The 13,729-nt window shown below is 34.8% G+C and overlaps 1 protein-coding gene across 18 annotated transcripts in view; it reads left to right on the forward strand.

Annotated features, from left to right (window-relative positions):
* The window catches only part of Kmt2c (lysine methyltransferase 2C), a 244,796-nt gene that overhangs the window by 118,101 nt on the left and 112,966 nt on the right, over nt 1–13,729 (forward strand). For 17 of the 18 annotated variants that reach the window (XM_074060240.1, XM_074060265.1, XM_074060255.1 and 14 more), the window contains exons 7-9: nt 1,650–1,812; nt 9,171–9,342; nt 11,133–11,247. In XM_074060240.1, the coding sequence (XP_073916341.1) occupies nt 1,650–1,812; nt 9,171–9,342; nt 11,133–11,247 (450 nt within the window). The remainder of the gene's footprint in view (nt 1–1,649; nt 1,813–9,170; nt 9,343–11,132; nt 11,248–13,729) is intronic. The other variant, XM_074060313.1, reaches the window with a different exon arrangement.

The following is a 13,729-nucleotide window of genomic DNA, read 5'->3' on the forward strand; positions in this document are numbered from 1 at the left end:
TTATTTTTAGTGCAAAAGGCTTTTGCTGTACTTGCCATATGGGAACAAAATAAAAGACCCTAGCATGTTAGCAGAAATTATTTTGTTATGTTAATGATCATAAAATTTTTTCAACACATTGACTGTACTTTCTTCAGTTGACATTTTCTTGGTCTTTCTGGTAGAGCATTGAGACTTAACTCAGTGTATTTTTTTCTGTTAATATGCCCAAACATAGATGCCTTGGGAAGTTGTATTGTAAAGGGTATAACCCATTTTGAAAAAAACTGGTTATCAAAGAAGAGAAATAAGGCTTTATTTTTTTCTGTCTTTTTAATGCAGTAACATTTGTAAGTACAAAAATAGAACTGAAGTGTATATTAGTTTGTGGACTTGTGAACATTATGTCCAATTAAAAAATAACATGTTTATAAGTTACTTAGAAGTTTCAATGGTCTGTTGAATAAGACAGAGTCTCTAAGCCTTCTTTCATTGTTCAGTGATGATAATGAGGAAGAGTTTGATAGTATGTGATATCTTATATAGATTTTCACATGAAATGTTGGAAAGAATTATAATTAAAGCACTTATGTTTTTTGATTAGTAGAATATAGGATCCATGAATTAGCATGTGAGATATTCATGGGAGTGTTTGCACTCCACCTGTCTCTGCTAAGTGAGTTCAGCTGATTCAGAGAGGCTAATTATGAACCACACTTTTTAACAGTATTACCAAAAGTAAAGTCTGTGTAGTGTGGGCCTTTGTATGTCAAGCCGTATTCCTTCTGCTGTGAATACAAAGATAATACATTCTGGTGCCTTGACCCAAGGATCTTGGATGAGGATGAAAAAAAAAAAAAGATAAGTTATCATGGAATAGCAGAAATGCTAAAACAGAAGTATATACATAACAGACATTTAGATATTTCCTGTAGAAACAGAGATTTTATACTGTAGGGTCCAGAACTAGGGGCTCCCTCCCTCCCCCCCCCCAAAAAAAATCCCAAAATGGGTTTATGAGGATGAGAAAGAGTTTCTTTATCATTCTAAGGGAAAACTGTAGAAAAGTAAATGAAGAATTTTAAATAATTCATACTAACCTTTTCTGTATTCACTTGCCGTAGACAACCATGTTTCTTTTTACCATTAAGAGAGAGATAGAGCAGGGTGAAATGAAAATTAAAAAAAATAATCCAGATGACTTAGTTTTCCATTATATTGTTAGCTTTTATAAAGAAATGTGAGTAATTGCTACTGAAGAATGTAGGTTTTGTATGTTCTTTAGTCACATAGTTGTCCTTTGTTAACTTATTTATAGGTCCTACAAAGAATATATTCCTATTATCTCTTGATAGGATTTAAAAACTGTTAAAATAATGTTCAACTTAAGAAATAGCTATATTATCAAATTTAAAAAAAAATCTTCAATTATGTTTTTGACAAGGTAGGTTAAAGAACATGAAATGCTAACATTTTAGTTTGAGTTTGTGATATATGAAGCGCTGACCTTAGACCTATAGGTTTTCAGTCATTTTAACTGGTCCTTTATTTGTAGATTCAAATTATTTTACTACTACGGTACAGATACTTGTTTCACCCTTCCTACCCTACATTTCACTGTTCTTCTTCAAGGTTTCATAAAGAGACTTCTCTCCTTTATTCCCATCTAGCGATGTGCATTTTGTAAACACCTTGGAGCTACCATCAAATGCTGTGAAGAGAAATGTACCCAGATGTACCATTATCCCTGTGCTGCAGGAGCTGGCACTTTTCAGGATTTCAGCCACTTCTTTCTTCTTTGTCCAGAACACATTGACCAAGCTCCTGAGAGATGTAAGTTCACAACAGATAATAGTTTTAATCTTTTATCAAGGTGTTTATTTAAAATAACTTAAGTAAATTCTCTTGAGTTCTATTTTGTTTGTATTAAAAATTAACATTATATAATCCTGGTAGTTCAGATATCTTTGCCATGGATCTTTTTGGGGAAGTGTGTTACTAATAATTTGGTTGAAATTAATTCCAAAAAGTTATTTCCTCAGAAATTCAATTTTTTATCCAAAAAAAAAGTTAAAAGCTTGGCATGCCGGTGTGTGCCTGCCATTCCCAGTGACAATGAGAAGCATAAAAATAAGAAGATTGTGTTCAGGCCTGCCTGGGCAAAAATAGCAAGACCATATTTCAAAAATAACCAGAGAAAAAAGTTCTGGAGGTATGGCTCAAGTGACAGAGCACCTGCCTAGCAAGTGCAAAAACTCTGAATTCAAGCCCCCAGTACTGCCAAACACTCCCCCAACCGGGAAAACAAAACAAAACAAAATAAAACTACTGTACAAAGACACATAGACTTATCACTGTTTCTAATATGCACTATAAAGCAATTCACTAAAAGGGTAAACAGTACTCAGTGTCTTTTACCTGAAAAAGTGAAGGACTTCAAAGCTTACAGGAGCATCAGATGCTTCTTAAACTCCTGGGAAATGTGAAGTCTCTGCAGTGCCTTATCTATCTTGACTGTTTGTAATTTGCAGTGGTGCTTTTTTCCTTTCTTTTCCCAAAGGTATTTTATAATTTAATGAATAATTTTATATATTTGAGTTTTATGTTATATAAGAAATATTAACTCTTCACTACTTTATCATTAAATGAAGATTTTCTGATTTTTCACTATATGGATTTCTAGTGAAAATGTATATTTTGGGATCTATTTTTCCCTAGTGAGTTGAATTTCCAGTCTTACTGTGAAACTTCCATGTTTTATTCAATCACCTGTATGTCACTTCTTGCTTACCTAATTGCTTTTTAGCTTTTACCTGTGTCTGAGCAATATTATAAGTGTCTTTTTCTGTCTTTTCCAGGTTTATGAAAGACAAATATAGCTACTTTAGTCTTAACCTTAAGTAATTTCGAGCAGTTAGACTATATGATCTTACTTTTTATCTTTTTTTTGTACTATTATTTCATCTATAGTCAAAATTATTTTATGTTCATAAATGTAATCATATATCTTTACTTACTATAGAAACTTAAGTTATAAGTAAGACAGACTGAAATTTCTTATTATATTTAGGCTAATAAATGATTTAAAGTTTTAGAATTATTTTGAACTATACAATTTAAATCAGCACACTATAATGAGTATTATTTATGTAGTGACTTATTTCCATAAGTGGATCAACTAAGATGACAGTAATCTGAGTTGATTACATTCTCGGTGGCATAATAACCCTGGTCAACCAAATAAAAGCCTGTGTGTGTGTGTGTGTGTGTGTGTGTGTAAGAATCTGAATTTTATTCAGCCTTTCAGATTCAGTCATTCTTTAGATCTCAGTAAACAAAATGCAAACTTGTATATGAATATGTTTCTAAAATGTGAAATTTCATTAATTAATGACATTGCTACATTTTACTGATGGCTATGTTCTAATAGTGTATATTGTTATGTTAGTGATCATAAATCAGTTCTATAAGAATTGGGGTGAGATAACTTGTTGTCATTTATCTTACTGATGGTGAAAAGTTTATAGTGTCTTAAAGGTATACTGAAATAATTGATACTGTGCCTTGTTTCAAAATAGACTTGTGAAGATTCAGAAAAATACTTTAGTAATAGGATAAAGTATAGCTGACATTATGAAAGGAAATTTGGTCATGGGAAATACAAATTGTATAAATATAAAGGTAATGATGAGAGAGATGCCCAAAAAGAAATGAGTACTTTCTATATGTAAACCACAAATTTGGTCTCAGGCCTTTCTGGCAATCAGCACAAAGAAGGAAAGATGAGTTCTTATCTGAGTTGCAGTATATATAGCAAGAATTCACTTGATACTGAAATAAGGGTAAGTTGACACTATATGCTATAGTGAAAAATTGTCTCCAAGTAGCTGGCTGGCAGTATATATAAATCCTGTAAAGTTAGTTCTTATAAAACCAGTGCCCAAGAAAGTAAATCTATTCCTTGGGTATCTTAAACAATGTAGTCTAAGTACACAATTTTCTGACCAACTGTTTTAATCTCAGGATTTTATTTAGAGAATATTGAAGATAGTAGGCTGCTGCCTCTGTAAAATCTTTCATAAATTTCTTGCTATTTTAATTGTGGGTTATGTCTTGATGTACTTTCTGTGTTTTTACAATTAGTATATCTTAAAACACAGTATTATGCATGTTAAATGATAGGAATTATTGGAAATCAAATAACATTGTTCATTTTTGCCTATTAATTGCTTTACCAAAAGGTAGTTACATTGAGTATGCATCTGTTGTGTTGCTGGCTAAGTGCATGTGAGACTGACATATCTTTTTATGACAGTTGAAAATTTTCACACAAATGTGGATCTCATTCCCCCCAAAAAAATCCCACCAAATAAAGTGTCTGTCAACAAGGCCAAGATTTTCAGCAGAAAACAATTTTAGGGAGCCCTGTCATAGGTAAAGAGCTCATCATGGCACCAACATTCTTCCTATGGTGATGCAAGGAATAGGCTGACATTGTCTAGGAATTTTACTTTCAGTGTCCTAGGAGATAAAACCAGATATACTCCCAGAGTAAGAGAACTGAATGGCAGGGAACCAGCCATGCAAGATTAGAGGAAAGAACATTCTAGACAGAGGGGAAAACTACTACACAGGCCTTGAGAATGGGATCAGCATGATTGTGAACACACAGCTAATCATTGTCCTCTAGATGGACAATAGAGACCACATGAAGGTGAGCAAAGGCTAAAGGAATTTGTATTTTATTCTGTCTGCAGTGAAAATCTTTTCAGGACTTAAACATGGGAATGCTGTGCCTCACAATCCACCCTTTACTCCTCAGTGAATTTACCCCATCGTGTAGTTTTAACTCTTTTATCTCATGCAAGCATTGAACTCTTTTCCTCGATTGCCTTTGTATATGTTGATACCAAGTCCTGCTACTTTTCTGTTACCTTAAATTTCTCAGCTCCTTTACTTTTCTTTCTTATCTATCTGCCACATGTATGGGCCAGCCTTTTTGGATGACACCCATGATTTACTTTTTCTTTATAGGGATTCCATTTGATAGGCAAGGCAAATCACCCAAAACTGTGTCCTATCTGTAAAGAAAACTGGCAGGTGTTAGCTGGTAGAATGTTGGTGGAATCAGAAGGCTCTGCTGATGTGGTGCGGTCTTTGCATTGATTCCGTATGACAGCACGTTGACTCTGTTGCTCTTCACTGTTGCTTACATTGTTACCTGGACTTCCTTAAGCAGTACTTACAGCTTCCAATTTGAGCAAGTTTCAGAGTTCAGCTCCATGTGTTTTTGTCTTTTCCTTTCTGTCTCCTTTTTTCACAGGAAGTGACCTTTCAAAGATCATCTTTGTGTTTCTTTCACTCTGCTCATGCCACAAGAACTCTGCTTCCCCAACTTCGTCAGCTTTTCCATCCTATGCCTCTTCTGGCACGTTCCTTTCTACTTTTGTGTATATGTTGAGGCACTCTTTACCTTCACTGGTTAGTAGTAAAGTTTGCTTAGGAATCAATATTGATAACTAGTAAAGAGTATGGTCTTTGAAGGAAAATAGACTTGGGCTGTAAAAGCAGCTTTGCTTACTCTTTTTACGATTATCTTTGGTTTTATCCTTTCAGTCAATCTCTTCTGCTTTTCCAGCTGCTTAAAGAAAAATTTCTTGTTTGATCATTGCATCAGTCTTAATGTCTCTGTGGCTTGCAGACAAATATATATGTATATGTACACATACTTCTGATATGAAACCAAAGCTGCCTGGGGCATCTTATACATCGTCTCCAAAGAGCTGCTGTAGATATTTAGACACACGTGCTGCTTGTCTGAGAAGGTTGTTTCCATCATTGGTTTTTACATAACACACAGTAAATGTTTTTGTATTGGATGCATCACATTTATTTTGCGTTTTTTTTTTTTTTTTTTGATTTGTTATTAGTGATCTCAAGTAATCAAGGAAGATGGCAGAACTGTCATCAAGGAATTGCTGGAAACTATTGTAAAATAAAAATGACCTGGGCAGCAGTGATATATAGTGTTATTGTAGGTTGGGTTTTGTTGTGTAGCATAATTCTGTGAAGTAGAAATATAACATAAGTAAGTTAAATTTTTCTGGTTAAAAATTTCCTCTGTTAAAAGGAGTAAAAATTTTGAAATTAATTTTAGTAATTATTTACACTAATGTATCCAAAATGTTAACATTGAATTTTTGAGATAGTTGACTTTTTCCTCTTCTTAAGTCTTTGGAATCCAGTATATGTTTTATATTTAGTGCACATCTCAGTTTGGACTAACCACTTTTCTGTTGCTCAGTCAGGTAGCCTGCATGGGGCTAGTAGCTACGATGAGCAGTTGAAGTGACTGCAAACTCGACAAAGTTTTCCAGAAGCATTTTAGACAGTGTTCACTGTAAGCTGTAATTGAAGGCTAAACTGATAATCAAGTGCTTTCCCAGTTTCTACAAGATTTTTAAGGGTAGGAAAAATGTATGTAGCTCGAAAGGATACATACTGGCACTCTCTTAGTAATAATTTACCTTCATGGGTCTTTTTCGTTTTTTTGTGTGGTTTGTGTTTGATATGGGGGTGATACTGGGGTTTGAACTCAGGACCTTGTGCTTGCTAGGCAAGTTCTCTACCACTTAAGCCACACCTCCAGGCCCCCTCTTAGGTCCATTCTATAAAAAATGAAATAATGTATGGCACTTCCATTTTTATTTTATTTTAAATGCCTGCCAATTAAAGACATTCCAAAGTGAGTTTAGAAGGAAACTCTCAGGGCTGGGGTGTAGCTCGGTGGTACAGTGCTTGGCTAGCATGTGTGAGGCCCTGAGTTCGATCCCAGCACCAAAAAAGAAAAGACAAAAAACAAAACAAAACAAAAGAAAAACCAAAAAAAACCAAGGAAACTCTCCATTTGAAAACATTTAATAAGACTTGATCTGTGATTGGCAATAAGAGATACAAAGTAGAAAAAGATAAGATCCTTCTTCTTCAAGTGTTTACAGTATTATGTTGTCATTAATTGATTACATAGTGCATTTATTCTAACATTTATAATCTGTATACTTCTAAGCATAAGGGGGAAAAGAATATTCAACAACAAAAAGGATATTTGGGTGTGATAATTGCTATTCAGGGAATATGTTTGAGTAACTTTGAAGGTCTGTGTGGAGTGGGCCAAGGCAGAGCGAGCAGAACGTGTGGAAGCACACAGACACTGATGGCACGTTGTGTCAGGCACAGCTGACTACTTGCTGTGATCAGGAAATATGGAGTGGGTCTGAGATTCAGTTGGAAATGAAGGTAGGGGACTTTTGCCTCATACTATAAAATTCTGGGGATTTTAAAGTGAGGTATTGATAGATTCTTAATTGAAGCAGAGGATAACAGATTTGTAGTTTTAAAAGCATGCTCTGGATGTGTAGATGATTTAGAGAGGAGGTCAGAACAAAATAAGATGGCCTAAACTGTAACTCAGGAAAGTTTAATAAGAATTGGTGTCCAGGGGCTGCTGGAGTGTCTCAAGTGGTAGAAGAAAACATAAGCCTAGCAAGCAAGGCTCTGAGTTCAACCTCCAGTACCACCCCAAAATACGAACGTTTCTGCTTTACCCATTCTGTTGAGGAAAAAAAGGAAGAGTTTTTGTTTTATGTTTCACTTTAGATCTATTAAGTTTGAGTATTTTTATAGAACATCTGGTTTTTGAGTCTGATTAAGTCTTGAAAACAAAGGTTTTGTTTCAAGAAGTCTGAGGCTGGTAATGCCGATGTGGGATTTGTAATATTTTGTGTCTTGGGATCTGTGTGATCACAACAGGAAACTGTGGGGAATTAGAAAATAAGGAGAAACGGGATGAACTTCTATGGGACTCAATCATTTACAGGGATTATAGAGGTTCAAAGGCCAAAAAGGAGGTGAGATGAAGATGTGGAAAACCTAAGGAGATACCAGGGCATAGCTGACAAGGAAAGAGAAATTTAAATGTGAAAATGGCCAAAAATGCAAATGTTGCCAAGTGTCAATAAGGCAAAGTCTAAAAAGCAACTGTTGGATATTGTATAGTCAGGTACCTTCAGGACTGATCTCAAGGTAGGAATGGTGTTTATTTTTGATGACAGTACTGTGGTTTGAACTCAGGTCTTCATGTTCACTAGACAGGTATCTCCTGATTAAGCCACACCTCCAGTCGGTGTTTTACATTTTTAAAGGCTTGTAAAAAAAATAAGTCTTTATTATAGAGACCACTTATGCTGACTCCTGCTTAGAAGGAGTCATCTCATATTTTGAGATGCTTGAATGAGAAGGAAGGTAGAAAGTGCTTTTAACCAGCAAGAAAGAAAAAGGATTCATATAGTTTGTGATACTTGTTAGATATAGGCAATATTTTATTTTCTAAAATTGGTATTATCTTAGAATATAGTGTTTTCCTTATGTTGTAAGAAGGTTTAACATGTATTTGGCAAGGCAGTTTAATTTTAGTTGATAAATGAACTACTAGAAAGTGCCTTTCTTTTAATCCACATTTAGTTGTTGATGGGGTCTGTAATTATATGTATTTTAATGCCTTTATAACTAGAAATCGCTATAGATGAGTATGGAATCAGTATATGAATTATTATTGTATTCATGTATGAGTATGAATATGTACCTTCCATCTTTAATGTTCTCCCAGAAAACATTTTCTAGTATTAGGAAAATCCCTTATTTGATTTGAGTAGTCTATTTATGTTTAAGAAGTATTTTAATTTAATTGATATGAACGTTTCCTCACTTTGTCTTACTTCATTTTGTAATTTTCCAAATATATTTAATACAAATAAAATGCTTATTTTTATATCACACGCGTCTGTCAGTTGATTTTTTTTTCCTTGTTGAGTTCTTTCTAGTAAGTGTGTACTGAGCATTAACTAAATATCCACCATTATTATTGGTACTAGGGACATATTTAAGTAGGTACAGGCAGAAATAATTGCAGAAGTACCCGCTTAAATTTAATGTGATTGAATTTAAATTTAGATTAAATACACTTCAGTGTTTTTATTGAGGCCTCATTCTGACTGGATGTCAGCTCAATGTGGATAACATCAAGTGTCTGAAAGGTTTTCATGTAAATTCATTTGAAGTGATTTTTTGACTGCCAAGATAGAAAAGTACTAAATTCTTACACAACAATTTCGTTGTTTTGCTGTTAATTATAGCAAAGGAAGATGCAAACTGTGCAGTGTGCGACAGCCCGGGAGACCTCTTAGATCAGTTCTTTTGTACCACTTGTGGGCAGCACTATCACGGAATGTGCCTGGACATAGCAGTTACTCCATTAAAACGTGCAGGTTGGCAATGTCCCGAGTGCAAAGTGTGCCAGAACTGCAAGTAAGTTTAATCCCAACGCACGGTGCGTATTGAGCCCAGAGGGCCCAGCCAGTAGCTGCAAGGAAGAGAAAGGTGTTCCGACTGCAGCTGTGTTCATTCCCACTCACGTGTCATGCCTTAAGTCACTAGACGGTAAAATTTCTGAAACTAAACGAAATGTTACAACAATTTATAAAGAAGTGATATTAATAATTTAAAATAGCATTAGAAGAAAGAAGCAACCTTTCTTGACGGGAGCTAGGGAGGGGATTTCCTAGGAGAATGAAACTGTAACTACAGAAATTAAGTTAACTGGAGTTGAGCCACCCCCAAAATCAGTGATGCTCAGGAAGGACAATTTTAGTGAGACTACTGTTTTAATGAAATCTACATATCTGTCTGAAAGAGAATTACTTTTAGTAGATCCTAATCACTGCAATTCTAAAGTGAAGTATTACATGGCATGTAATCATTTGAAATGGAATTATTTTTTCTGTTTGTTGTATTTCATCCCTTGGTCATTTCTCCAGTTTTTTTTCTGATCCCTCCCCTCATAAATCTGGTCAGCACAATAATTTGGGGATGTTACCAACATCTTCAGCAATCTTCAAACTGTCTACAAGCTAAGAATTTTTATAACCAGGAGGAATTAATGCCTAGTCTTGTCATGATCAAGTAGATCATGCTTTATTAATTATTTAATTTGAGAACAGTCAGTATTAATTATCTTGGAGTTACAGGAAATAGGTCAGACCAGTTGCCTTCATATTTTGGTAAAAATTGGTAAAATGTCAGTAAAAACTCACTTGTTAACTTGTATCTGCATTCAGTTTCTTGGGAAGGAATAAGAGAACTTGAGGAGAATGCTTCTTGTTCTCCAAGGTCTTTCCATGTAACTGATGAGATAAAATAGCAACTTTGTATGTGGAATAAAATAGCAACTTTGTATGTGGAATTTGTTGAACTGGAGTCCTAGCTGATCCACCTTACTTGCTTATTTATCCCCAGATTTGATTCACAATTCCTCTCTCAACCCTTAGTGCATTTCCCATTTTTTCTTTTTTATACCTCTTGAATTAAATTCTTAGTATTTAATGAGGATGAGTGATTGCCAGGAATTGGGACAGAGGTCATGCTGTAGAGCAGGAACCTTATCTTTGAGGCAAAGAGTGTTTAAAGAAAGGTTTTTGGTTTTCAACTGTAATTCTTCATAATTATGACAATATTACTTTGGTTAATACATATTGTTTAGCACTTAAATGGATATTAGCTCTTGAACTAGCACTGTATTTAGTTCTCACATTGACTTTGATTATTATCCCCATTCTATACCTGAAACTCAGCTAACATCTGTGTTAAGGGTCACACAGCTAGGAAACCAAGATCCTTACTTACTGCAAGTTTGGATCTGATGTCAAATTTGATCCTCTTTCATTATATGACAATGTCTTTCCAAGATTTCTTCCTTTCCACACAGTATCACCTGGCAGTTATAATTCCCCATATAGGGCGAGTATCAGATTTTTTAAAAGTGAAGATGAGGGGTTGTTCATCTTGCTTTTAACCCCTCTTCCTCTGTAGGAATTCTAAAATGGCTGAAGCAAGCTAACCCTAGGTGAACTTTAAGGATAATCCTTTAATTTTTGTGGTAGGGGTTTGCCTCTATCCCTAATCTATGCAGAGACAAAACAGATGCTGAGGTATTTATGGACTGTGCAGTTTCTCGGACCAGACTGATTCTTTTCATGATGACTTATGTTGCAAAACATAAGTTAAAGATAAGGCATCATTAATGCTATCTTATTTTTTAGACAATCGGGAGAAGATAGCAAGATGCTAGTGTGTGATACGTGTGACAAAGGGTATCATACTTTTTGTCTTCAACCAGTTATGAAATCAGTACCAACCAATGGCTGGAAATGCAAAGTAAGTTGTTTATTTTTTTAAGAAAACTATCCTTTGTTTGTTTTATATAGTGAGCAGACTTACCAGATATCTATTCAAATCTATACATTATTATCAGCTTAAAAAACAGGTTTATTGATGCATAACTGATATACAACAAGCTGCACATAATTAAAAATTTTAATTTGACATATGTAAACACCTTGAAGCCATCATCATCTTCAGCATAATGGGCATCATCATCACCTGCAAAAGTTTCCTGGTGCCCCTTGGGGATCCCTCTTTCCTGGCTAATTATACCCTTTTCTGGTTTTCCCTTGGCAGTCTGCCTTTTCTCACTATAGATTAGTGTTCATGTTCTAGAATTTTGTATGGATGCCATCATACAGTATATTTTCTTTTTTTAATCCAGCTGTGTTTGTTGTTATAGGGTCTGAATTCCGGGCTTCACATTTGCTAGGCAGGTGCTCTACCACTTAAGCTATTCCATCAGCCCCTTTATCTGGCTTTTTTGACTCAACAAAATTGTTTTGAGATTTAGCCATAATTGTTATGCATATAAATAATGATTCCTTTTTATTATTGATTGGTGCACATCTTACAATTTGCTTATTGACTCAGCTCTTGGTGAACTTGAGGTTGTGTACAATTTTGGCTATTATAAAAAAAGTATTAGTTACTATAACTAATACTTGTATGGTACTTCATGGAAGAAATTAGTTTTTACATTACTTTTCAACTTCCCCCAAACCTTCTGAAACTGGTGGTCTCTCTATATGAGGAAGCTGAAAATAGATGTATTTTTTTTAACTCTATGAATTTATAATCTAGATGTAAAAAACAGATGTAAAAAAGTATTACTTTGATTAATTAGCTTTTAGGCTCATCACGGTTATTTTATTTGTACATATATGTATGTTAGTATATATTTATGTATACATTTTTTATTAAATATTTGTAGTCACGTGCAGCTTTTGGGTTCTTCCTGCTCTGTGGTACTTTTAAATAAGTGGTTATTGATTCAGGTATTTAGTTTTTAGATGCTATCTAAAGTCAGTTAGTCTCTCTCTCTCTCTTTCTCTCTCTCTCTCTCTCTCTCTCTCTCTCTCTCTCTCTCTCTCTCTCTCTCTCTCAGTGCTGGGATTGTAGGTGCGTGCCACCATACCCAGCTCTTTTGGCTATGCAATTTGGGCAAGACTATAGATATTATTATTATTATTATCATTACTATTATTTTGGTTAGGGGTTGAACTCAGGGCGTTGCGCTTGCTAGGCAGGCACTCTGCCTTTGGAACTACACCCTCAGCCCAAGATCTATAGATAACTTCTTTTTTCATTGCTTAAGATACGAGACTCTTTAGTTGGTAGGGCACTTTCAAAGATCTGTTTGCAGCTATTTTTAGTTTTTCCTGGTTGTTATTTTGGTCAGTGGTTTTCCCCCCTTTCTTCCTTTTTATATCTTTATTGACTGAGATGTTCCATGGTGGTCTCTCTAATCTTCCTCAGGAATTTACATTGGTGTCTGTAGTTCCTGTACATTGACTGATAATTGTACCTACTTGGGCAGAATTTGTTTAGTTCCAGGTAAGCAAAAACAGAATTTAGGACTTACACAGAGCAAAAGTATTTAAATTCTTAAAGTGAAAGTAGAAGGTAAAAATTACTCAAGTTTACCTTCAATTTACAAGTCTTAGTAAAACTAAAATTTTTTCCCCGTCTTTACTGTTCTCTAGAATATCAAATCAATCCTAAAAGACTCCATGTGCTTCCTTTGTACAGGTCAAATAGTAAATTCTAGCTTGAGCGTTTATAAGGGCTTAAGGTAGGTTATCCAAGTTTAATTATTCATAGATGTACAATAGGGATTAAATTCAGACTTCCTGTCTTATTCTAGTACACTATGGTGTCTCCCTCAACAAGGGCTCCACTCCCTAAACTAAGACATATTTTTAGTTCATTTTTCATTTCTATTAAGATGTACATCTGAAGAAATTAAGGACTCCATGTCCATATGCTGTCTCTCCTCTCTCATATATTGACTTCAGTTATTTATTATAATCTTAATTTTAAAAAAGCCAAATAGAATATATAGAGTAAACACAATGAAGTAAAAATATTAATGTAATTTAACAAATGATTTTTGCTTTGAAGCTAAATTGCCAAGACTGGGTTTAATGGAAAGCTGTTTCCTTGTATCTAGGTCAGTGTTTGACTGTAATAATGTTGAAACAGAGAATACTACTCCCCACCTCCCAAGCCCCTAGGGCCTCAGGCATGCTAGAAAAGTGTTCTGCACTGAGCCACACCCCCCAGCCCAAACAATAATGTCAGTATTGATAATGTCAGGCTCTTGCTTACTGCTTCAGGTTAATCAGACCTCAAATTGCTAGCAAGCAGCCCTTGAACATTAGATTTTGTGGAATGTTGCTCAATTGTGTGAAAGCTTTTGTTCACACATTCACTATCCTGGCATGACTGAAGTCTGTAATAAATGGGTGTCAAT

Source organism: Castor canadensis, chromosome 2 (genome assembly GCF_047511655.1).
Source record: "Castor canadensis chromosome 2, mCasCan1.hap1v2, whole genome shotgun sequence".
Taxonomy (NCBI): Eukaryota; Metazoa; Chordata; class Mammalia; order Rodentia; family Castoridae; genus Castor; species Castor canadensis.